Source organism: Penaeus monodon, chromosome 39 (assembly GCF_015228065.2).
Source record: "Penaeus monodon isolate SGIC_2016 chromosome 39, NSTDA_Pmon_1, whole genome shotgun sequence".
NCBI lineage: Eukaryota > Metazoa > Arthropoda > Malacostraca > Decapoda > Penaeidae > Penaeus > Penaeus monodon.
The window spans coordinates 3,166,543-3,193,306 of NC_051424.1; the positions used below are offsets into that span (position 1 = coordinate 3,166,543).

A 26,764-nucleotide genomic window follows, 5' to 3' on the forward strand; every position below is an offset into this window, starting at 1 on the left:
CATTTCTCACTTGTTCTCTTTAGCTGCACTGAATAATTTTAACAAGGACTTTTAACAACCTTTCAGAAAAACAGAAGAATTGGTTACACAGTTTTCTTAAAAATAGCAATGGTCAGCCACCCTGATTACAAGTAGGAAGTCCTAGAGATTCCTGCTATACACAAAAGGCAACACTTAACGGGGAACACGGTCAGGCAAGCAAGATTTTATTTTGTATTCTGCCATTTGTCAGAACGGGATAAGAAGACAGCAAGAAGTGTATATAATTTCAAAAATAAATTAATATATATATATATATATATATATATATATATATATATAATATATATATATATATATATATATATATATATATATATATATATATTATATATGATTATGTATATATATATATATATATATATATATATATATATGTGTAAATGTATATGAAGACACAGAATGACTTTTTTATTCATTCATTACATAAACCCCCAAATATGGTAAAATTCTGATTAGATGATCTTTGAAAGGGGGAAAAGGAATCAGGCTAAAAATAATCCCAAGTTCACCACACCTGACTTGCAAAATAAAAATACGAAAGAATAAAATGTACATAAAAATCATGTTATTTCCTCAGGGATAAGCAAATAAAATTAAAAATCAATTTCATTCTTACAGGTCTTGAAAACAAAAGTCCTCTTTTATCCTTCATAACCACACATACATGTAAAGATAAACAGGAGCTAAGCATGAAACTTTAACACGGTTAAAAAAGAAGAAATAACTGAGTAATCACAAGCTCCTAGCATGCAACATAAAAAGTTGCATGCAGTCCATTGTTTAAGGCTGGAAAAAAAAACTCCCACTAACCTATGTATGATGAAATGCAAACTGTGAAATGCTGAGTAAAAATAGAGTATTATTAGAAGTACAAATAAGAAAAAGAAACTGGAAAGAAAAAGAAAATATGAGAAGAAGATGAAGAAGAAGAAGAAGATCAAGTTCGTTTAACTACAGCATATCCATTCACATACCAGGGAGTAAAAATATTTGATGAGAATGTATATAAAATGTATTAATACATTTTATACAGGTTCCTTTCATTCAAAAAATTGGGAACCAGAATACTTCATTTCCCAATATCTAAACCTATGAAAAAATATAGAGGTTAGCCTTATAAAATTCATATAGGCTATGCTTTTCAAAAAAATATATATAGTTTTTGAGAATGATGGATTTTGTGAAAAGTGTTGTATAAAATACAACATCTTTAAGATACCTGCAGCTATGGAGGCAAGTGTCATGTACTTGGCCACATTAGGCAACTACTAAACAGAAAATGAGAGAAAAAAAAAAAAAAGAAATACAGTTACCTTAAAAAGCCCTTTTAAAACAAAAATAAATAAAACCAATATCCGTCATTCCTTCAACTGTTTAATTCAACTCTTTGAACATGCAACTAAGAAGTGTAAATATATAGAAAAGCATTTCAAAACAACTTCCATTTTTAACTGATCTAAAAGAAAAAAAAGAGAGAAAAGAGAAAAGAGAGAAAAACAATAAAAAGGGGTAAATGTATCCCCTTGGCTAGCTACAGACTCAAGCCAGAGGGACTCCTTTAAAAAGTGGTGAAAGTGCAGGAGAGACTAACACCATATTTATGTAGTCTCTTAAAATAAAGATAAACAATTCATATAACAAGGGACTATTACTTATTCATTTATTATCTTTTTTGTGTAAAAGCCTGATTACGAAGTACATGAGCACGGCTTGAGATTCTCAAAATAATGCATCCAGTCAAAACTCATGGCCAATTCCTTTCTTTTTTTTTTGCTTGCACTTATCAGATAACATCTCACTCATATACCATTGGGAGTTGGTTCTCCTAGATCCTCTAAATCTGTAAGTACATGATTATAATTCTTTAATTCACTGACTGGGCGCAAGTTGCTGTAACTTCACCTAGAGATAAGAAAATAAAAAGCCCTGGATATTCACAAACAAGATGAAAGGAAAAGGTTAAGCATGTAAACAAAAGGACTTCCTTTTCTCTTTCCCTTTACAACTGCTTGCCAACATTTTGAAATATTACAACTAAGTCAGGCTTTATACAGTGAACACCTCTGAGATAAAGGTTTTATATAAAAAGTAGTTATATGTGAATGTATGTACGATTATACAAGTGTGCTCTTGTGCGTTTATGTATTTGTATAATGTTTTGCCATTATGAAAATTTCTGCAAACAAACAAATTATTTGGGGAACATGACAAAAGAGGTCCATATCTACTGTAAACTTTCCTTTTTCAGTACTCAGAAAACCTCCTAAGTACTAAGTACAACAGTCAGCATTTGAGATTTGTGCATTAGAGAAGGAATATCCAGGCTTTTCTTACATTCATACACAGCAAACCTCAAAGAACTAGCTATCCTATCTTATAACTATCTTATTAACTTGGTAATTTGATCTGTGACATACTTATTTTCAAAACCCTGATCATTACAATGAAAGAAAGTAAAAATAACCAAAATGTAAAATTTTTATAAAGCCAAATTAATAAAACTAAAATAAAAATATTGAATAATATAATTAGTCACATACAAGCAGAGTACATGGTCATTTTAAAACCTTCAGGGAATCTGTAAATTACAACCTAAGATGTTTTTTAAGTATCAAAATAAACATGGTAAGCCTATCATTTGAAAAATACAAATTCATTTTTCAAAAATATGCAACTGACCAGTTCCATCATTACATCATCTGGTAACAAGATATTGCTACAAACTGCTAGGAAGAGTAATTGCAGAGTTCAAAGAATAACAGAAATGTCATTTTTAATTGCTTGCTATTTCACATATGACACACTAGGCCTACGAAATGTATCCACATCTATGTGCCCAATTACAGGGCAATCTTTCTGCTTTATATGATCAATAAATCTTAGAAGACCCTCACCAACAGATCACATACACAGACACCAAATTCTTCACAATACATGATTGTGTCTCAAACTCCCTGGCTTCAAGAGGGCTTCCATTACCTCCACTATTCATTATCAGATAATAACTGCATTAGACATCAAATTCAAATGAAGTCTACACTCCTGCCTGCCCCCTTTCTCCTGCTGCTCCAGCATGGCATGGCTTGACCTGAGTATCCCTTGACCCTGCATGCAAACCTGGCAGAGCCCCTGGTAACTTTAGGAGAAGTCTTTCTTGCAGTTTCACGCACCAACATGGTTTACTGTAAGCACACAAGCTTGTTCAATATATGAAACACCTGTGAAGAAGACAGCTATGACAATTCCATAGGAATTTATTACATAAGAACATCATCTAAACCAAGTGTCTATGAGACACAGTATGGTATTCTGGACAATTGGAAACTCCTGAGACACAGGACCTTGGCAGCTTCAAGGGAGAAGCTTAACATTTATTGCTTAACATTGGCCCACCATGTGCTCCAGGTCATGTCACCTGCAAAACCCTGCAAAGCCATACTTCCATTCAGTCCTTTGGGCCCCAAGAGGTGTTACCACCGACCAATGTGCCGCAATGGCGGACACCACCAGCCAGCATGTTAATTTAGCTGCCCTGGCCATCTCCCTTGGGAGGGCAAGGCTGACCTTAACTATCCTAACAACCAGTAATTATTATTATACTGTCATGGAATGGTTCAACATGATCCTCCTTCCACCACCAAAGAGCACCACCTATAAACAAGAAGTACAAACGACACACACCGACAAGTAATGGTTTAAACCTGATGAGGAAAAGAGGAAGAATGAGAAGAAGAAAATTTGGAAAGTAAAATCTGGAACTAAAATTCTGAAGCAAATGAAACAAAGACTGAAAACAAACAAAATTCAAACACACATGTATTTGTATTCATATTCATTCTCTCACTTTCTTTCTCTCATCTATTTTGTATGTGTATGTGTTTATTTATATGTATGTACATGTCTGTATGTGTGAGGGCATGTGATGGTATATGTGAGGGCATACATGTACATATGTACTTACATATGTACATATGTATGTATATTTTTACACCAATGCATATGTTTAAGTATAGCTAAATATGTACATGTTTATATTGAGAGAATTCATGTGTATATGCATTTGCGTTTGGTAGTGTACTGCAGTATCTAGCAAGCTTTTATTCTTGAAAAGCTCATTTGAGAGAAACATGAAATAATTATACATTCTAAACCAAATATCCCAATACTTTCATTCTTAAATATATAACAAAACATCATTATCACCTGATGCCTGAAATTTTGGGATATTTAACCAACAGCTTCTAAAATGACGATCACACAGTATGAAATTATGCAATGTTTGTTTTCAAGAAACTAATAAGAAACAAAGTGTACAGTCTAAGCCAAAAGTTTTTAAAAAATCTTTCCTTACAAGAGCAAAAACAGCCCAATCAATCCATCTAAAGTATTCTGTACAAGTGCTATACAAATACAATGGGCTTCTTTGACATGAGCAATGAGCCAGGTCCAAATTTTCCTCAATGTTATACAAAAATCCAGGTTAACTGTACAATATGAAGAATTCTTTCTCCAAGACGCTGCAGGGGAAATGCTTGGTCGAAGACAAAAGCATAAAAAAGTTACTTTTACTTGCAGATTATTCTCTTGATATACTCTTTCAATTGTTGATTAGAGACAACAGAGAAGAAATGGAAGATGGAAAGAAAACCCTGAGCTATGTGCACATATATATATCTTGTCAGGTTTCAAGAGATTACCAAGCATCCACACCCTCATACATATAAGAGAAAGAATGTAACTTTAAAATAATAATATTGATGATGATAATAATTAAAAAAAAAAAAAAAAATTATGAAGACAACCATTATGTAAAAAATAGCCACTTTGAGTTTGTTTTATCTTCATCTCTTTCAAAAGTCTCCCATCGATTTCATTTCCTAATGTTTCCTCCTCTCAAACTTTGCCAAAGTCCCTTGCTTCTTTCGTAATAGTCATACGAGGACAAGGATCAGTTGGCGGAACCTCTCCCCCTTCTGCTATGTCATCTCCACAAGGGCAGCCACACATGTAGGCAAACTCTCCACCTTCATCTGGCAGCATGCAGGCCGAGCAGGACGGCCTCAAGAGTCAATGAAGAGAGCTGCTCGGGATCGACTTCCTGCGCCAGAAGGGAGGAGGTCTGCAACAGTCCCGGTCAATGGGTCGGGGAGCGTACCCCCCCTCCTCCGCTGCTGCTCAGGGAGGAGTGGCCACCCAGCTGGATACCCTGCGTGGGCAGCACAATGGATCCTGGGGTCACGTAATCACCAATCATCAGGGCACTGTTAACGGGGAAGTTCCCTCCTCCCATGGCTGTGCTGCTGCCAACAGTTGACTGAAACAAGGAGGAACAATGCTGCATTCCGAACTTAGAAGAAAAAAAAGCTTAATGCTACAATAACAAAAACAAGGGCATTAGATTTATAATGACCAAAAGTCTAATTTATATTTTCTTAGGCCCACTTCCTTACAAAAAAAATAAAAATAAAATAAAAATAAAAAATAAAAATAAAAATTTTATATATATATATATATATATATATATATATATATATATATATATATATATATAATATATTTAAATCTACATATAGCTATATCAACATACTTCTACATCCATCCATCCATACAAACAAATACTCCCCCACCCTCATGAATGCACCAACCTTCCCCACACACATATAAACCAACACCTAAACAAACTGCCATGAGTTAAAGAGCCAGAGAAATTTGTCCCCATACCTGGCGTGATGTCTGAGTGCTTGGGGAGAAGTTGCCCTGTGTGGAAGAGAGGGTTCGGCCGTAAGTCCCCACCTGCATCGGTACGTTCAGGTGCGAGCCCAAGCTAATGCTGCCAAGCTGGACCTGTTGGCCTGAGGGGGAGAGCAGAAGTGTTTTAGCAATGCCAATATTGTACAAATATTGAGTTTGTGGATGGAGAATGAAAGGAGAACAGGATCAAAAATAATGAAACATGAAAAAAGGGGGAGGGAGGGAGGGAGGGAGGGGGAGGAGAGAGAGAGAGAGAGAGAGAGAGAGAGAGAGAGAGAGAGAGAGAGAGAGAGAGAGAGAGAGAGAGAGAGAGAGAGAGAGAGAGAGAGAGAGAGAGAGAGAGAGAGAGAGAGAGAGAGAGAGAGAGAGAGAGAGAGAAGAAAGAAAAAGAAAGAAAAAATGCTAAAAGTATGCTGTAGAGGAGAATACAGAATTACAGACTTTAGACTTGAGTAAAAGAGAGCAAAAGAAGCAAGTCCTTTTTTAGAAGTGTATTTTAAAAATTTCATTCTAACATAATGCATTTTCAAAAGGAAACTTTATCACTGATTATAAGGTCTAAATTTTAAAAAGTGATCAAACATGCTATTTTGCATTTTTTAAACAAGAAAATAAAAAATAAAAGAATAAAAAAGGAAAAAATAAAATAAATACAAACAACAACATTAATAATAACAATTTCTTCATTTAACTAACTCTAGTTAAGAATTTGTATTCATGAAATTCCATCAGCTTCCACAGTGCTCTCTTTACACACAATTTCTTACATTCTGCAATCACATTTATTTTCCTAATATGACACATTACTGCATACCTACCCTACCCAGCTTGAAACCACAGTGCAAATCACTATCTGGAGTCTTGGTGACCACTTCTAAAAAAAAAAATTCTCTTTTCACGCACACATTTGGACTTGTAAGGCAACACTTTTCTGGTTTTGACACTACCTTTTGTTCACTTTACATTCACTATGATATTCATACATTCATCATGGTAAAGAACATAGGCAGAAGTTTCTTTTGGTGATTCACCCTGATCTTCAAATACCAACGATTCAAAATCTATTATGTTTTGTACTGTGTCACATCACCAACCTGTTCTTACTTTACAATTTTGGACAATTTTATCCAAGTCCATTTCCATAAATTTACATGCTCCTCAAAAGTACAACAAAACTCACTTTCAACATTATATTCATAATACTCCTTGACAATGCATAAAACCTCATACAAACAACAGCTTATGTCAAAATATTAAAAATTATTGTATAATTGTCTACACACCTGGATAATACCATTAATACTATTTTACACATAAAAATCACAAATACTTACCTTATTTTTCTTTCACTTTAGAATCATTTCCATACTACCATGTCTTGATATATATATATATATATATATATATATATATATATATATATATATATATATATATATATATATATATATATATATAGACAAGGTAATGTGTACAATATTTCCCCTTTCTTTTCAAGCAAAGCAACACTTCAGACAAAAAAAAAAAAAAAAAAAAAAAAAAAAAAAAAAAAAAAAAAAAAAAAAAAATACATCTAACATCAATGAACAATGTTAAATAAAATACATTCATACAAAACAGAGAAAGGAAGATACACCTGCTTCATATTTCAAATTTCAGGTACAGAAACTCAACCTAACTTTCAAGCAAATTAATTTCTTCTCTTAACACCGACAGGATTTTGAGAAAATCCTCTTTGGGTATAAACTAAAGCTGCAGTCTTACAAACATTTTTTAAACAAGTTGGCAGTAATATCTAAATTTCCCCTTTCCCTCAAGCTCTCTGTTGACACAATCCTTTTCTTGCAGCAAATTTGTTGGGGGCTGGGTGAAACAGTATGGATCACTTAGACTTGGGGAATGGGGCATGGCAAGGGTCTAGTCTGTTAAGATTTATTTACTCAAACCCCACATGCTACTTAAAATAAATATATCTAAAATCATATCATTTTAAAAGAAATAGTGTTTTCTTTTCAGACTCTCATCTCATAGTGGCTGTGATGTCATCACTGTTTACACAAGCAGAGTTTGAAGGACCTCACTGCCATGTTTGTTGACTGAAACTGAGTGCATTAACTGATGGCTCTGTTAGCCTGTGAACAGCAAGATGGGAAATAGACCACTTATTGGCTGGGGGCAATCCTGAAGGTTGGATAACTTAACCTGTTGCTGCCAGACCACTTGATCTGCCGGGGACAACTATAAGCGTGGCGACGCTACAATAGCTTTATCTTTCTTTGCTCCGCACCTGACTACATTTCTTCTCTCATTAGTTCTCTATAAAACCAATTACTAGTAATGGTAAGTGGTTATTACAAACTGTATTAATCATTATTCAATAGCTACATGCAAATCTACCTTATGCTATACACAAGATCAACATTAACTTTAGCATACATGTCAAAACCTCTATTTATGTTGCCTCATGTTTGAATATTCCAATTAACATAAAATCCTTAACCCATTAATAATTTTCATGTATCACAATGTTGGTTGTGGTTTCCAAATCAGGTAGCTTATGTTACACACAGTTGATCTAATTATCAATTAAATACGAAAACAACAATTGTCAAAGATTATTTGATGTTAAATCTCTAACCACTTAAATAGTATCTATAGTAATATTTGTACAAAGCAAAGGATCAAACACCTTTAAACGTGTGTGCGTGTGCATGTGCGTGTGTGTGTATATTATATGTATATATATTATATATACACACATATATATACATATACATATATATACACACATATAAAATATACATATACATATATATACACACATATATAAATATACATATACATATATATACACACATATATAATACATATACATATATATACACACATATATATATATATATATATATATATATATACATATATAATATATATATATTTATTTATGTATATATATATGTATATATATATGTATGTATATATATATATATATATATATATATATATATATATATATATATATATATATATATATATATATATGTATATATGTATATATACAGATGACAAATTTTGCATTTATGTCCTGTATTCATACATGTTTTTTTTTTTCTAATGCTTTGTTTTACCAAATCATTTTGGGAAAAAAAAAGTGAAGATAACATCACACTAAAAAAAAAAAAAAGGAAAGGGCTACTGTGCAATTTTACTCTTCAAAAGCTGCATATACAAAATGTTCTATGGTCTACCACACTGCTTGGCATAATACTTTATTACTGCCATTAAATCAGGTAAAAAGAGGAAGAAAGGGGAGAAGAAATAGGAAAAATGTGCAAGCATGGAAAATAAAATGCCACTCAATGACAAGTACTAGTGGGAAAAAAAAAAAAAAAAAAAAAAAAAAAAAAAAAAAATCTCCTCAGACTATAATTCTTGCATACAATTAAAAACCTAATGAACCACAACATGCACATAAATTTACTTCTTTTCCAGAAAATGCAAGTTGTTTCTTTCCAAATACCTGAAGAACTTTTCACAAAGACTGACAGTTCTTTCAATTACATCTTTTTTGTATAGGGAACGAGGGCAACATGTCATACAAAACAGATCTCATTTTTAATATTGTGTTGAAATTATCAACTGCTTGAAATTGATGGACGCAGCTGCAAAATTATGTGTACTACATTTACTCAGGTCTTTGTCAGGTTGTATCATATACACACTTGGACAAAGCCCATGCATGTGAACAAATACATACACACACATTTATATACCTCAGGAGAACCAAACAAACACACTTTTGCATGAATATATTCTCTCATATAGACACACTCTCACAATCTCCTCAAGCAAGCCCTCAGACCAAGTCATATGGTGAGAAAAATTCAAGTTTGGTGCTCCAAAAGTTTATTATTCTCTACTGGTCTACACAACAGGGCTCATGAAACTGATTAAAAGCCTCATCATCATCATCTCAGCAAATAAGACTTCTCCAGCTAGACACAATTGGCTTAATTTTTTTTTTATCTTTTTTTTTTTTTCTTTTTTAATAGTAGTACCAACAACCCTAACACCTTGATATCAATCATAACCTAGCATTACTGCATCTTAAAAGGAATACTTGTTATGCATTGTCATCAGCACTGAAACCACACAAGAAATGATCAGCAGCGATAAAAGTGAGACGTGAGAAAATTGTAAAGCACAGCAACATGGCTCTCGTGGAGAATACTAATTGAAAACAAAATGCATCCCCCCAAAACCACGCAAGCATGCTAGGAATGGCTAGGATCGTGTCGCTGCACCCCCCTCATTGCAAGAATGAGCCTCGTGCGGCGGCCCCATTTCTCAGGAGCGCATACGACACACACACACACATACAGCCTACAATGCTTTGTGGTTTTGGGGCAAAGTGCACATCCATTTTTTCGGAGATTTAACGCCAAGTTCCGCATGAGTCTGAAAGAGAGAGAGAGAGAGCGGCCATAATCTTACATCAGTCCTGTTGCGCAAGCAGGAATGCAATATAAGAGCACCAACCTTGTCTACAGCCAGTAATTTTCTATTATAAATATATTTCCTAATCACTAAAAACAACATGAATATTTCTGATGGCTCTACATACTTTAGAAGTTTAAATTCATAAATTTTCTATCAATTCTTGAATATCTTTTATTATACATATTCATACATATATATGTATACATATGTATATATATATGTATGTGTGCATATATATATATATATATATATATATATATATATATATATAAAACAATAGACTTTTAGCCATATGATGACGTAATATGCTTTAGAAAACCATCATTTTACAATGTTATGATCTTTCATTTCATTTCCATCCAAATTTTTCTTTTGATTATTATTAATACAACTAACAATTACTTGAATATCATGCATTACTGAAAACATTACTTTTAAAAGTGCCAATACATGCAAACTATCTCCTCCTAATCTTTATTGGGTGAAAACTGTAAAGATCAATTGAAAAACAACATATAAAGTGTGGAAGATGTATGTAATCTAATCCACAAAAACATGAGACTCAAAGAAAGCATCAAGACTCAAAATAAAAAAGTTCAAGTGCATAGAGAACAAAGAGAACAAAGAGAACAAAGAGAAGAGAGAGAGAGAGAGAGAGAGAGAGAGAGAGAGAGAGAGAGAGAGAGAGAGAGAGAGAGAGAGAGAAACATTGGTCAATCTCACAACCAGCCCTAATGCCCGAGGAAACAGAAAAACTTTTTCCCATGCCGTTTATTCCTCCAAAATACATTAGCTAAACATGTCCCAGACATGTTTTAGCAGAAAAACGAAAATCAGTCCAAAAAGAAAGAAAAAAAGCTACAAGGTGAGGATGAATTGGACAATGCCTTTATTCGATGCAGAGTTTTGCAAGATGCACTAATGCAAAACTACAGAAAATTAAAGAGCCTTGTTCAAATAAGAGTGGAATTGGAAAATTGCGCATGGCAGGGAAAGGATACATCCAGCCCAGTTGGAAAGTCCTGTGGATACTGTCTCTGCTGAGGGAGGGGATTGGGTGGGAAGCTTTGCATGTAATTAAAGCTGTGATACTTGGTGGCAGTGGTGATTTCATGTACACAAACTCTTTTTAAATCATGTGTGAATGTATGTCACTACGTTCATACACCTAAACTTAATTATGAATGTGTGTGCATGTGCGTGTGTGGATTATGAATGTATAGAGTATTTAGATAAACTGAGACCCACTTCCAATGCCACACTACATAGCTTTTCATGAGTTAATAAAAAAGCACTACTTTGGCTAAGTTATGAGCAAGTTGTACTCAGCAGCAATTACTGCTTTATAATCCCATAGAAAAAAAATCCAAAAATAATCAGCAAATGTTCCCTTGTCACCTTATATGATTAGGAAGACCAACCAATGTAGTTACAATATTAGTAACCTCAATAAAATGTCAGTGGATAGAGACTAAAATAGTAATGACAAATTCAAAGCATTGCCATACATACACTACTTTTGAGAATACCAGTATTACTATTTAAAAGTTAAAAAATAAGACTAAAAACAAGAAAGAAGTACAATACTAATATTCTGTTTTTGTTCAAAGATCAAGTCAGGCAAACTACACTTCATCTCCATGCCTTGAACAAGGGAACTGGCAGGGAGGAGGGGGTGGAAGGGGAGGGGTATAACAAACAAATAATGTGCAAATACAGAGTAAAGAACTTTAATTACCAAGGGTGATGAGAGAAGGTCCTTGTTCTAGTGCCACTTCTCCAAGCCCGTTCACCGTGATGCCATTCACCATATTTAGCGCTGTAGGGAGTAAGACCTGTAGTTACAATGTGTGTAGCTTGTATGTGCACACCAATGTGGGCCTCAAGCAACAGCTACGGTTCAATCCTAACAGCTCCTTAAATTTATACTTACACTTATGCATTTGCAACACTATATGCTCATCTAATGCTATCTCTAAAATGTCCTAGATCTTTCAGTACTTTCCACTGCCTATTTCTCAACCCTATTCTGGGTGAATGGTTGGGTTTTACTTTTAACACAGCTAAAATCCTAAAATAACTAACTAAAAAATAAACCATGCCAAGAAAATCAACATCTGACCTTTTCTTTTGTATTTACAGCTTCCTTCCTAACTTTGGCTTACAAATACTTCACATAAAAAATGCAGCTTCATACTCCTGTAAATGCATTACACTCCCCCACCCACACCAAGTAAAATAACATTTCAGGACACAAGACCTCTAATCACTATATTGTAGGGTCATAAGAAACTTCATCAGTATACAGTAATATATATGATTTTTGCATATGAATATATCCAAACACTATATGCAATTATCTCTAACATCTCTCTCCAGTTAGTTTTCCTGCTGCTACTACCAAATTGCATTAATATTGAGTTTTCATTCTGTAAAAAGTTTCATATTTTCTGAATTGCAGGGGCGAGTGCTGGCTATATAGTGACTTCTTTCCCTAATGGGTGTAGCAAATATTCTAACACTTTTGCTATCAAACAACATACCAAAAGAAATAGAGCTCAAAATCTACAATCTATCCATCCAGTTCTTTATATTCAAGTTGGAATTCATCCCATACTCAAGTAGACAGCTGAGGGTACATATGTACCAGGAGCATATTTTCTTTGCTGTGGGAAGACACAGTAGAGTGGCCAGCTCTTCCACCCCAACTCTGACCCCTAGCTAATGCCAATACTCACTCACAACCACATCAACTAGGTGCAAACCTGAGACTACCAAATGAAAATCTAGTGACATATCACAGAACTTTTGCATCCTTCTTTACCTATATCATTCTACTTAAATCTAAGGGAATTGGAAACTGATAGTGTTCTATACCTATAATCGACAGCATTAATTTTGGGTAGTTTGTCTCCTTCATTTGTAAAATCAGAGAATATAAAATAAATACCTCTGCCCATACTTGCACAAAATATTTCCTAAAAAATTTAAAAATTGGGACCCAATTTTTTCTTCTTTCAAGCACAAGTTGTTCCTACACACAAAGCAAAGTTAAATCCAGGCAAGGATTCAAAACGAGATCAGTCAAAACGATATGTTTGCACCTAGATCCTACAAAAAACAAATACACACATTTCTTGTTTCCTCATTTTCTGCCCACAATATAGAATGCAAATGGAAATAAATGCTGAAAGAAAAGGAGAAAGAAATAACAATTATCAGTATTAGGAAACCAAGTACGTCTCCTGGCCAGCATGAGATTTCTAGCTTTGTGCAAGCAGTCCCTCAGCAAAGCAAAGGTTCTAGTAATAGTTTGTGTATCACTAGTAAGACCCTTTGTAAAAAAGAAAAAAGACCTTTCACTTTCTTAATGGCCTAGAGAGGAAATCACATGGAAATATGTATGTTGGTTCTAACAAAGCATACTTAATGTAACAATAACCAGTAAAAACAAAATAGAGGTAATATATCCCTTAGAATGTGTTTAACAGATGTTCAAGAAATATTGTATCATTCCCCTTTTCAACCACGTTTTATGACTGGGCAATATTTTTAATAACATTAGGGTGTTTTTAGAATGTTGCCGCAAAGCAAGACAAAAAGCTACTTAAATCCTTTTCTGGTATAAATCATGGTAGAGGTTTTACAGGGATAGAGGGAATAAAAGTTATTACTAAAAGAAAGAAAGAAAGTAAGAGAGAAACTGAATTATAATTTTTCAGACTATATTATAAGGGGGGGGGGGGGTTCAAGTGAAGAATGAAGGTCAACGGAAACAAATAAATATGTTAATAACATCTATCATTGCTGACGTTTACATACTATCCACTGTGGTTCTATTTTAATTAATTTGCTTATATACAGAGGGTCTCACAAGCTCTAAGTTACCAAAAAGTCAATCTTTTGGCCTGCCTGATCTTACTTACTCAGGAGAAAAGGCTTTTATGTATGTTATTAGCATCACCACTGACTAATATAATACTAATACAAGCAAGAATCTTTCCTCTGAATATTCAAGGAACAAAGGAAATGGGGGAGGGCAGGTAGGCCTAGTAATTAACTCCTTTGCAACTAAGGACTTTATGAAGCATCTGCAAAAATATAGTAAATAAAACAAAACCATAGTGGACATTGCATGTATACACTAACTCGTGGCTCAATGGGTTAATAAGATTATATTATGCAGATATGTAATAACCTGTACATAGCAGAAAAACATTTTAGAATGGGGCTCTGAGGGATAATGGATGAAGGCTATGGGATGTAACAAAATGCAATACCTCAAAATGAAAACAAAATGAGAAACAAATAGCTAGCATTACAAGGTGGTCGTCTAGTCCCAGAGATAGGCAGTATCGCGATACATGCTCAATACTTTTGTGCTGGTATCAGTATTGCCTTTGCTACTCAATAACAGCATAATTTTATCAGTGTCACTAGGGTGCTTTTCCCAAAATGCATTGGAAATAACTGATACATTGATACATTTATGTGACCAATTTGAAATTAAAGTTAACATTTATGAATTGCAAAATACCTTATGGCAACAATTTTTGGCAGATATTCACACTTGAGCTTCTTTTCCATTATGCACAATACAATGCAGGATTGTTTATATCAAATCTGAATATATACAAATGCCATAGATACTTTGTTGGATGTTGATAGCACTAATAACAAGTTCTTTTCTTAGTTACTTGTGGAATAACAAAATGAGAAGTCTATTCTGGAACAGTCAAATTATTTCATATATGTAATGTAAACTTATCTGTACTAACAAGCTGCAGGATTAAGGTCCTATATAAAGGCTACATATTGTGTACAATTACCAGTCATTAATTGACAAATATAATATCTCGAAAAAATAACACTAATTGATATATATTTTTTTTATTCATATTTTTCCTAAAAATCTTTCATCTGCACAGATATGTACAGATAATGCCTCTCAGTCTCCCCACCCCCTCTCTTTCTCTCTCGATCGCTTCAACTATCAACAAAGAATTAATGTATCGGAACTGCTTTTGCCAATTTTCAAGTATCAATGTATCAGTATCGCTTTAGACAATTCCATGTACTGATGCCCATCACTGCCGTCCCCCATTCACTTGCTATTTACATGTTTGTAGCACAAGCACATGCATATGAATGTTTCCTTCTAATCGGTTTTGTTATTTTATATTTCAAAAATTGAATGTTTTCTGATACTATCGAGGATTCTCCCCGAGAATAATCTTATAAATTATCTAAAATATAAGTAAACATTTATAAAATGACCTATTTTACATTTCCATTAAATTATCCCACAAGGCAATGAAACCTCTTTCATAGTAAATCATGAACATTCAGATACAAACTCCAAATGCAAAAATAAACACATACAACCGAAACACCAAAATTCTCTCTCACTCATTCTCATACTTGTGTAATATTGCAGACACACACAGCTCATACCACTTTCCTTTCTTTGAATAAAATGATGTGAGTATGAAATGATGGTGCTAAAGAAGGAATAAGAATGTTTTTTCTTCACTTTTGCCAGAAAGACTCATCATAGCCCAAAAATTGAGGATGTATAGACTACACAACCTTGAAAGTCACTTACAATAAAAAAATGCAAAACCAAACAAGTTTACCAAAAGGACAACATCCCAGACTTTATGAGTTTATAATGTAAAACAGATCACCAGCAAAGGAAGGCCCAAAGCCATGATGTAACAATTAGGAGATAGTAAACTCTTGGGAAAATTGCCATACTAGCCCAAAATTAAATTCCTCTTCAATTCACTTGGGACCTGGTGCACAACAAGCTGGGCCGGTCACTGCAAACACAATATAATTTTCATACCTTGCTCTGAACACAAACTACAGAAATTGCCAGTAAGTGAAGTGTTCTTGAGCATTAACAAATCAGTTTGTCAAAGCACCATGGCACAGAACGCACCGTTAAAACAATCGGTATTTAATTATTCTGTTAAAACTTTGTGCTTAGATGACATGCCATGCATGTCATCCAATAATAATAATAACCTATATCAGTTATATAAGCATGAGAGAGAGGGATATAGATAGATAGATAGATAGATAGATAGAGCGAAATTTCCCCATTCAAGGAATGGGGAAATCAGGTGAGGTCATCATGTTGGGCTACTAATGAACTCTAAAGTGGAGTCATCTGCGAGAAATCACTTACAATGGTCAGTACATGTACCAGAGTACACTGGGTTAACCTACAGACCTACAAACTTAGAAGTTCTAAGTCATAAATTTCAAGAGAGGTTTTCATATAGCATAAATAAAGTTTTGTTTCTTAATACTTCAAACACATACATAGGCTATACCAGTTTCAACTCACAAGTACTATACTCAACATATACAGCACTTTTTTCAACCCAAGATGACTTTCTCTCTTTTGAAATACACTTAAAAATATCCAAATTAAAACAATCACTGGTATATCCCTTTTTCATGTACTGTTTAGTACCAATACATTTCTTTGCAGCTTTACTGTAGGTACACCTAAATTTGTTCCCTTTTCAAAGTTGTCCAAATTATATCTGTAGCACCTTGAGAGGCCTAGATCACCACTTGGTCAAAGTACAGGCTCATTAGCATTTGTATGGTTATATGGTGGTAGTTTGCCATTTCACTCTTTATGGTACCTTGTAGAACAGTCAAAAACACACAAAGTGCCAAGATAATAATGACAGTATTTACCATTTCATCCCACACTGAGGTTTTCTCTTCCAGGAAATACCTCCAGGTAGCATCATTAATGAAAATAACCCAATAAATGTCATATCTGTCACATGAGAAAGCGCCATAATTCTTGTACATCACATTCCCAGATCAAAATAAAACCTTCACATTATGAACTGTTTTAACCAACAACAAATTATGATGATATAATTGGATAAGCTGTATCTATAAATACAGTTTTTTTTTTTTTTGCTTATACTACTATACAGGAAGAAAAAACAAAATTACAACAACAACAATAATAATAATAATAATAATATTAATAATAATAAAAAGGAGGGAAGAAAAATGCCTATTGTGGCATAATACCACAAGGCTTTAAAAGGTATGTAGATAAGTAAGGAAAAATAAAACATCAACAAGCATTTATTTCATACCATAAAACAGTTTGTATTTCTGCAAAACTGTAAACCTCAGGATTTTACTCCTTTTACATTTCTGTTAGCTTTTCCTGCTCAACAACCTAACAGTGAAATTAGCCACTCAATTTTATCAAGCAAATTATTGAACCATATTCTTTAAAATGTTAATGGCACATAACCATCACAATAGATGCAAATAACCCAATAAAAGAAAAAAACAATTACAGACTCTTACATACACACTGAATGACTGACATGACAGACAGACAATTCTGGTTTTGGTTAACCTGATTCACACACCATATCGACAGTTACTGTACCACAACTGAGACAATGACAAACTTTTAAAACCTCGATAACCACACGAATCAAGACCTTACTTTGAAATGACAGACTTTACTTACTGTGCTGCAATTTCAGTACCCTTTTTATAACTTGATTTGTGAACCTAAACTGGCATTAACCTTGTGACAAAACCTGGAGCCTAAATGTTTTGCATGAAATAAATGTCTGATATTTTCTTGATCTAACCTTTGCCTGGTCACATATTCTACAGCCAATATAATAAAAATGTCTTTAATAGTTCTCATTTTCTAGTGTCCAATCAAAGGGAAAATACCATATGAACTTAACCAGATGTTTCTTGGTCACCACCTCTTTATAAATATTGATGACATGCAAAATATTAGCTTTAACCCCTTTCGGATGGAGTGCCGATGCGATAGAACATGTGGGGCTGAAAGTTCTACTACTTGTAGCGGACTCTCGGCACCCAGCATCTGCGCCAGAAATCATCAACAGTTCTCTTTTCAATGGTACTCTGTCTGATCAAGATTAACTACAGGAGGGTTAATCATACTGGATACCCGGTATCTACTCATAGAATTCTTGAAACAGTGAACTAGAATTAAATCAGGTCTTATTTTTGGGCAGTACAGCTTAAAAAGTGTTTCAGCTGATGAAATTATTTCTTTAGTTCCTTTTGGGTGTCAACTTCACCAAGAAGGCAATTGCTAAAATTCAAGACGTTTCCTCTACATTACACCCCTTTCCTTGGCTTGTCTCAAATATCACCTTGTTTTTTCACTTCCTTAACCCATTATTGACGGGTCACGTGTAGATACGTCATAGAAAACGGGTCTCACGGACGGGCAAACTTGTACGCGCGGCGACGCGCCAGAGCGAGTGGAGCGGGACGTTCAGCTTAAGGCAGCGGACTCCCGCGCCCACTGCCGGGCCGTTGCCACATCTCACTAGATTTTAATTTATTTCAGTGAGTTCTTATGCCCGTCAATAAAAGGTTAACTAGCAGATCTTACTCTCAAATATACTTGTTTTCTTTACAAACAACCTCTACAAAAAAACATAAGCTGTCACTAAAATTTGTATCAGGTACAATTATGTATGTTTATCAGCTATACTTTGTAGTTCAGAGAAATAGAAGCAACTCAAAATAGATTTAAATGATGATCAAACTAGTTAAGTTAGATTTTCCAGAGAACAACTGTTTTATAATACAAGGATGCAAAATATTCACTAGAATAGTGGAAAGGCCACAATGTTGCCATCAGAAGGATCATGAAATTAATGCAGTAGCATTTTCTTGTAATAGTAAGGGCCTATATAATGGCATTGGTGGCTCATTGAAATCTTTACTGACATAACCCAGCTTTCAGGTAGTAATTGCCATCTTCTGATATGTCTGATTGGTCACGTAGAGCTTTTGGTGCATCAACTGCTGATATTAGTAACAATAAAAATACAGTTGAACTATAAATGTATCTGACTGTATATATGTAACTGACAGTCAAATTTTCAGTCAGGGCCTGGGCTTCATGGTCATCTTGATGTTTTGTACTTTATTCAAGGTGTTCTAAACAATGCTGAAAAGTTCAACACCATGTACCCTCATTGAGAGAGAGTATCTTCCAAAGCTGTCTGAGCTGTCACTTTATCATACTTTTGTAAATAAAACTATCAGGGATAGGACATAGTTAGCCTGTACTCTAGCCAACTCTACGGTTTAGGAGGGCTGCTTAAACCAGCGAGAATGAAATGAGTTGCTGAACAAAGCAGTAGAACAAGTTGAAACTAGGTCAAAGCCTAGTCTTATGATGTCAGAAACTGAATTTCTTCCACCCATGATAAGATTATATTGGCAGTATAACTTAACTTTCTGACAACAATGATGTATTTATCAACTTCATGTGTTGACAAAAACTGAATTTGTCATGGCATTCTACTACTCATGAAAATGGATGCTGGTTGCTTTTTAAAACAAAATGTTTTATCTCCATATGGTTAACCCTCAGTAGTAGAACTTGAGCTAAGAGGATATCACTTTATATCTATGAGGCTAAAGAATCTAGAATGAAGATATAGACAATTGTGACTATACATACCTTATCTATCAAATTTGAGCACTAAGATAAATTCATTGCCAAAGAAAATTCTATTGAATAAACTGTACATCACCATTACAGCCTAAGAAGTGGGTGTGGCCTATGTTTGGAGGCCTATATTCCAAAAACATTTAAAGGTTGAAGCTTAAATATTGTGTATCTTCAATACCTATATAAAGGTAATTCACACATTATATTCAACAAACTCCGAGATGGCGACCAGAGAAGATTTCTGAAGTTGGATTCTATTTATGTGTAATGACTCAATCTAATATTCTATTCATTTTCCTTCCTTTACATTATCTTTTAGTTTCACAGATACTGTTCCTTAATAATCTAAAAGAGGATGTAACTACCAACAAAAACAACCAAAATTATTGCTAAAAATAATCAGATCCACAAAGACGTCCCCCTAAAAAACATAAATACCAATGCCCAACACAATACATGTAATAAGTAACTTGTAACACATACCTACAACTGCAATCTATACCTGCAAAGGCTAACTCAATCAAGGGCCATACACTTACCTTCCTTAGCACCGAGGGCATCCATCTGCTGCCAATAAGATTCTGAGGGTGAGACTGTGTTATTCCCCGGTGGTGGCTGTGGTGCAACGCCTGTGTACCGGAAATAGGGGTTCTTCAGGTCTAGCGTGTTGGAGGACACAGTCGTGGTGCCCTCAACTCGGACCATGATCTTCACATTGTAGGACTGTCTGCAAGGTTGTCAAAAAGCATCTGAAGTCTATTCACAAAACCCAATTCTACCTCTGCTGTCTGTAAGTGCTAATAACAATGACTTTAAGTCTCACAGATGGTCTTATTACAATTCTCCTCCTGCCTAACATATATTCACAAATGCTTATTAATAGCCCTAAGAACCACAAAATCTCCAGCTTGTCCACTTCCCCAACATAAAAGTTCAAGTTTAACTAATATAAATTTGTAGGCATTTGGAGAGCTTTATTTTATATACCAGATAATATATTACTAAGAATATTTAAACAAGCACACAAAACTAACTTAACTTATAAACCAACAAAATGTGTATAATGTAATCAAAAGTGCCTATGCATACAAAAAATATAAAGGTATTGATATACCAGGAGGTAGCTGGTGATAATATAGCGAGTGAGGAGGGGAATGTGAGAGAGGGAAAAGATCTAGAGTTTACCTGGATGAAAAGGCAGTGATCATGGCAAATACTTTAAAAACCTGTAAATTTTTTGTCAAAAAATAAAATTTAAATACATTTGACATCAGCTGTCCTTTGGTGTTAAATAAGGATGAGTAAAATGTCCAATGGTCAACTCCCCTCTTTTACCTTCCTTTATTTTATCAAGTGGGTTAACACAGCTTTAAAAGATCCCTTTTTTTTAGTCTCCCCCTAAATGGAACAGTGAATATGTGGGTACACATTTAGACATTAGACTGCACCAAAACAACAAACCATGTAACCCTTAGTAGCATTATAGCAAACTACTTGGTATAAACACAGTAGAACACATGCAATGTGAAAGAGAAAAGCAATGCATTAGCAGTGATATTGCTTTGGAGAGGGGAAATAAATTATATCTATATAATATATACATAATATATATATATATATATATATATATATATATATATATATATATATATATATATAATCACAGCATTTTTGAAGTTAAAAGACAAAAGTTACGTCTGGTGACAAAGAAGGAACATTCACCCAAATGAACAAATCCCTCACAACCATACTTACCTCCTGTTTGCAATCAGCTCCACTGTCCCTGTAACCAGTTGCCCTTCTTTAACGAATATTGGTTTCTCTAACAGACACCGCACCTGAAATATAAAACGTTTAGACCTACTTGTTTCTATAACCCTAATAATAATGTATAACTAATCCACATCTTTACAGACCCCAATGAAATCTAAAAACTCTTCCAATAACAACAGGAGATAGAAGAGGAGTGTCTATTTCCACCTACTCCTAACGCATTTCTTAAGGCATCAGCAAACGCTTATGGGTCTTACCTGATACCAATGAGTAAGGGGCTCTGTTGGTGCAGTGGATAGCCACACTGTCTGCGTGGACCCTAGGAAGGCTACGTCGAACCAGAAGGCCAGGCCATGCATTGTGCAGGATTTCAGGATGTGGAACTCTAACGGGATAACTGGAAAAGAGAAAATTAGGTTGATAAAATGATGATAATATTACAAAATAATTATGTCCTTAACATAAAACAAGGATTTCCAGAATATTTCTGTATAGAAATTGCTCTCCATTTACCTAGATGATGGAGATCTTTCTCTTGTGCAGTCAGAAAGTCAAGGGAGTGACGAATTGATTTGGCCAGGCAGGTACCGATATCAAAGGTATCTACTATGGGCTGGCGCAAGTACTCATTTAATGCTTGTTCTCTAAGCTGGCATAAATCTACACCATGGAAACAATTCTGATACCTGAAAATTAAGTAAAACAATGATGTTCATTAAAAACTTTTCTATCAGCTTCTCAGGGTATTTCAAATTTAGAAGAAAAATAATGATAATAATAATAATAAACATAATAAACTACATCACAAAGCTCACCAGAAGTTAGCCTTGTTCAGCTGCTCGTAGTACAAGGTCTCGTCATTGAAGGGGGCAACATGGAGGTCCCCACGCGATGGGAACATGCGTCCACACGGCTTAAGCCACTTCTTGGCGTGAAGGTAAGTCTCTAACATGCGTTCATTGTACAGCATGTAACCCATGGGCTCAGAGATGATCATGTCAACCATGTCGGGAAGGTCAATTTCTTCAATCTTGCCGGCAATGACTTCGATGGTATCCTGAAGGTTGTTGGCTCTGACCAACATCTGCAAAGATATTTTCTTTATAATACTTTGTAATATTTTAATAATAAATGGCCTGATAGTTTTTAATATCTATGCTTTGCTTATTCCAGACAATGAAAGTTTGTTTGTAAATCTCCTTTTCTTCCTTCTTTGCAAAGAACTGTCCATTTCAGCCTTAATATCTTCAATGACTCAATTTGAACCAATAAAAAAATATGACTTCTGTTAAAAATAAAGATAAATAATGAACAGGCAAAGGAAAAAATGTATTAAAAATACCTCACAATGCTGCGCCATCGATGAAGCCTCAACAGCATACACTTTCCGTGCACCAGCCTGGGCAGCGAAAAATGAGAGGATACCTGAGCCGGCTCCCACGTCCAGGATGATCTTGTCTTTGAAGTCACTCATATTAGACAGAATGGCACGCTGGTAAGTGCCTGTCCGGATGTAATCCTGGGAGGGATAACAGAAAATCAAATTGCATTTTAGGGATCTCCATAATAGAATAAGTAACAAATACATGTTTTCATGAATTCAGAATGCTGGGTGTATATACAATGCGACAATTTCATTTAAAGAATATGAAAACACTTTACCTGCATCATGTTCTGCTGTTGTGACAGGTAACTGTAGAACTGAAAAAAAAATTAAATAATAATTATATAAAGATTTAGCATCAAACCATATTCATACACGAAATACACATCTTAATAGCTAAATAACTAAAGGGGTGTCATACCCATGGTCTACAGTCTAATTGTGTCCACAGGGATGATCACAAGTGGCCTGCAGGGTGACTAAAAGAATTATTAGCTTGTGAAATTATGACCACCAAGAGGGAAAATAATGTCACACAAACTCTGATAGGTATAATATATTTTATGTAGCAGTATATAAAACCAGTTTTAGTAACATAATCCTGGGAAGCAAGGTATGAACCTTTGTTGGCCCTCAAGATGGTAGCTAAAGAGAAAATTGGTCCACAAAGGGTTCTGAGTTTGACAACCCCAGTTCTAGACTAAATAAAAAATACTTCGTAATCTCTCCTTAAAAATTCCCCTAAATTGAAGATTAACAAACTAGAACAAACATTAAGTATAGATCTAAGCTGAGCAAACTCACCTGAAAGTACTGGGTCGCACTGGAGTCATCTGTTCTCTCATTAAACACAGATGCTTCCTTCCCCTGCCGCATCTTATAAATTATTCTGTGAAATCTTCTAGAATCTGCAAAAATATGTTCCATCACATCAGTGAACAATCGTACAATTCAAAGTCATCATCCACCACTTACCTATACTTTCAATCAAATTTAATTGTTCAAAGTATGAATAAAGCCTAAAATTGGCACCAATGTACTACTAATTCACTATTTCTATTTCAATATCAATCACTTAATCAAAAGACTCACCTGACTCCGAGGTAAAGGTTACGAGAAGGTCTTCATGTGGGGAGTAAAATAAATATGATTTAGAGCCTAGCCGGCAACATTCCGTTTTGGCGTCAATTGGTATGTCCAGCAGATCTGTATTACCTGAAAGGGATGTACTCATTAGAAATTCATCAAGCACATCATGGGAAGTTATAAAATACTGTGAAATTTTAACTGAACTATACAGAATATATAATTTTTCCCCTACTTCCCCCTCCCTTTTTTTAAATAACATCAATAATTATCCTTTTAAAAACAACACTGCTTAGGACTACTCAACAACAAGTACAAATGAATGCAAAATCTACAAAATTCAACAACCGCACCAAAATGTCTAATATTACCAACCTCCTCCTCCTCCCACCCAAAACCTCTGAGCCTTCCCAATCCCCTGAACGAGAAGCCAATTATCCTGTTGCAGTTTGGAGTCTGTTTGCCAGGGTCACAGAATTTTAGGTTTGGTTTCACAAGCTCAAGAGACCACATCAAGACCCATTCCTATGACCATTACAATGTTTATATTATGTTTTCATTTTCTCTTCTGAAATAAGACTTGGTTAAATACACAATATTCAGGAAATAAGGTCCCTTCCACTTTATGCTTATCCTCTACACTCTCTTCACTCGTGCATATTTATGCTTATCACCTGCTCTTCACTCATGCATATTTCCACTCAAGTATATGTATTTGTATGCGCCAATGTATGTATGTATGTATGTATGTATGTATGTATGTATGTATGTATGTGTTCAAGTGGTGTGTGTTCAAGTGGTGTGTGTGTGTGTGTGTGTGTGTGTGTGTGTGTGTGTGTGTGTGTGTGTGTGTGTGTGTGAGTGAGTGAGTGAGTGAGTGAGTGAGTGAGTGAGTGAGTGAGTGAGTGAGTGAGTGAGTGAGTGAGTGGGTGAGTGAGTGAGTGGGTGAGTGAGTGAGTGAGTGGGTGAGTGAGTGAGAGTGGGTGAGTGAGTGAGAGTGAGTGAGTGAGTGAGAGTGGGTGAGTGTGAGAGTGGGTGAGTGTGAGAGTGGGTGAGTGTGAGAGTGGGTTGAGTATGAGTGTGAGAGTGAGTATGAGTATGAGTTTGAGTATGAGTATGAGTGTGAGTGTGAGTGAGTGTGTGTGTTGAAGTGTGCAAGTGTAAGTGTAAGTGTGTGTGTGCGCGTGTGAGTGTGTGTGTGCGCGTGTGAGTGTGTGTGTGCGCGTGTGAGTGTGTGTGTGCGCGTGTGAGTGTGTGTGTGCGCGTGTGAGTGTGTGTGTCGTGAGTGTGTGTGTGCGTGTGTGTGTGTGTGTGTGTGTTCAAGTGTGTGTGTGTGTGTGTGTTCAAGTGTGTGTGTGTGCACGCAAGTGTGAGTGTGTGTAAGTGTGCGAGTGTGTCTGTGAGAGTGTGTGTGAGTGATGTGCGTGTTCTCACATAAAATGCAAAAACAAGGGAGCATGTAGATGTGAACATCTTTTTCCAAAGCTCTCAGCTGATACCCTTGATGGAGAGTATAATTTCTGCAATCTTTTCTTTACACAGTGAATCTGTATTTACTTTAAACTTTACCTAAATTACAAGGTCATAGATACAAATCAAAGTTATAGCAAAATGATTGTTATAATATCAAGTAGTCCTCATTCTCACACTCACACTCACACACACACACACACACTTACTTTCTCTCTAGCCTGAGAATTCATGAAATCCCATCATCAAACAACTTAATTTCTTTATAAATAATGCAATCATATATTTCACCTTTCCATTCACTTCATTGTCAATTCAAGATCTGAAGAAATGCATTGATAAGGATAAATAAAATGCATATCCACAGTCTGCCCATTGTGTGACCAAAAGTTCCTTAGGTTCTTGGTAAGGGTGAATGGCCTCCTACAAGGGTAAATATGAAGGACAAATTAAGTACCTAAAACAAAGCTTTCTGGGTAGAGAATATCCAACCAGATCAATACATCTTACCAATATGGGTTGAGTAAACATTGCTTACCCTGTCATCCATTCATTGATTGCAGTTGGTTTGGCAATTGCCCTGGCTGTCTTTGCCCTTTGTCTACAATGTAAAAATGGCTAAGGGGAAGAACCACTTACTACTTTAAACTATATGGTTACTGATAAATCCTTGTCATAAGGCATGGATATTTGAGTATTATTGCTCTTGGTGCAGTGGCTTTGGTTCTGGCTCTTGGCTATAAACTGGATGATATTGTTTTTCCCTTAGTGTGTAGGGAAAAATAAATGATACTGTCTTATAAAGGCAACAGAGGTCATGGTGACTGCCTGACCATCACTATTTCAGATTGCATGCCACCACATCCATCCCACAAAATATACCACACTTTGATGCTGATAAAGACAGTCAATGGAACTATAGTATATTTAATTGCCACTGCTTAACTAGTTACTGCCAGGTCTATAGCTGTCATAACAAACAACTTGCTCTGCCGGGTATGGCTGTATGTGTGGCAACGCACTAGAGCACGCCACATGTAGTTCCGCTACATGTAGCGGACTCCCGCTCCCAGTGGCTGGATTGTTGCCAGAAATCACTGGAGTCAATAACACCAAGAGATTTCTAATAACATCACTAAGGGATTATTAAAGCTTACTCTACAACCTATTCTTTCTGTTAATGATAAAATCACTTGCTATATTAGCAATGACTTGACTGGCTGATAGATTTAATGATGCTACTT

At 35.1% G+C, this 26,764-nt stretch overlaps 1 protein-coding gene across 3 annotated transcripts in view; it reads right to left on the minus strand.

Annotated features, from left to right (window-relative positions):
• Window positions 1-1,804: 1,804 nt before the first annotated feature.
• The window catches only part of LOC119597270 (histone-arginine methyltransferase CARMER-like), a 26,051-nt gene continuing 1,091 nt past the window's right edge, over window positions 1,805-26,764 (minus strand). Inside the window, exons 2-13 of one of the 3 annotated variants that reach the window (XM_037946804.1) lie at window positions 24,057-24,179; window positions 23,769-23,872; window positions 23,243-23,281; window positions 22,923-23,099; window positions 22,396-22,664; window positions 22,094-22,266; window positions 21,838-21,977; window positions 21,563-21,645; window positions 20,347-20,534; window positions 12,032-12,112; window positions 5,764-5,894; window positions 1,805-5,356 (exon numbers count right to left, since the gene is read on the minus strand). In XM_037946804.1, the coding sequence (XP_037802732.1) occupies window positions 5,177-5,356; window positions 5,764-5,894; window positions 12,032-12,112; window positions 20,347-20,534; window positions 21,563-21,645; window positions 21,838-21,977; window positions 22,094-22,266; window positions 22,396-22,664; window positions 22,923-23,099; window positions 23,243-23,281; window positions 23,769-23,872; window positions 24,057-24,179 (1,688 nt within the window). In that variant the 3' untranslated portion in view covers window positions 1,805-5,176. Of the gene's footprint in view, window positions 5,357-5,763; window positions 5,895-9,682; window positions 10,252-12,031; window positions 12,113-20,346; window positions 20,535-21,562; window positions 21,646-21,837; window positions 21,978-22,093; window positions 22,267-22,395; window positions 22,665-22,922; window positions 23,100-23,242; window positions 23,282-23,768; window positions 23,873-24,056; window positions 24,180-26,764 lie in introns of those variants that run through there. The other 2 variants (XM_037946805.1, XM_037946806.1) reach the window with 2 other exon arrangements.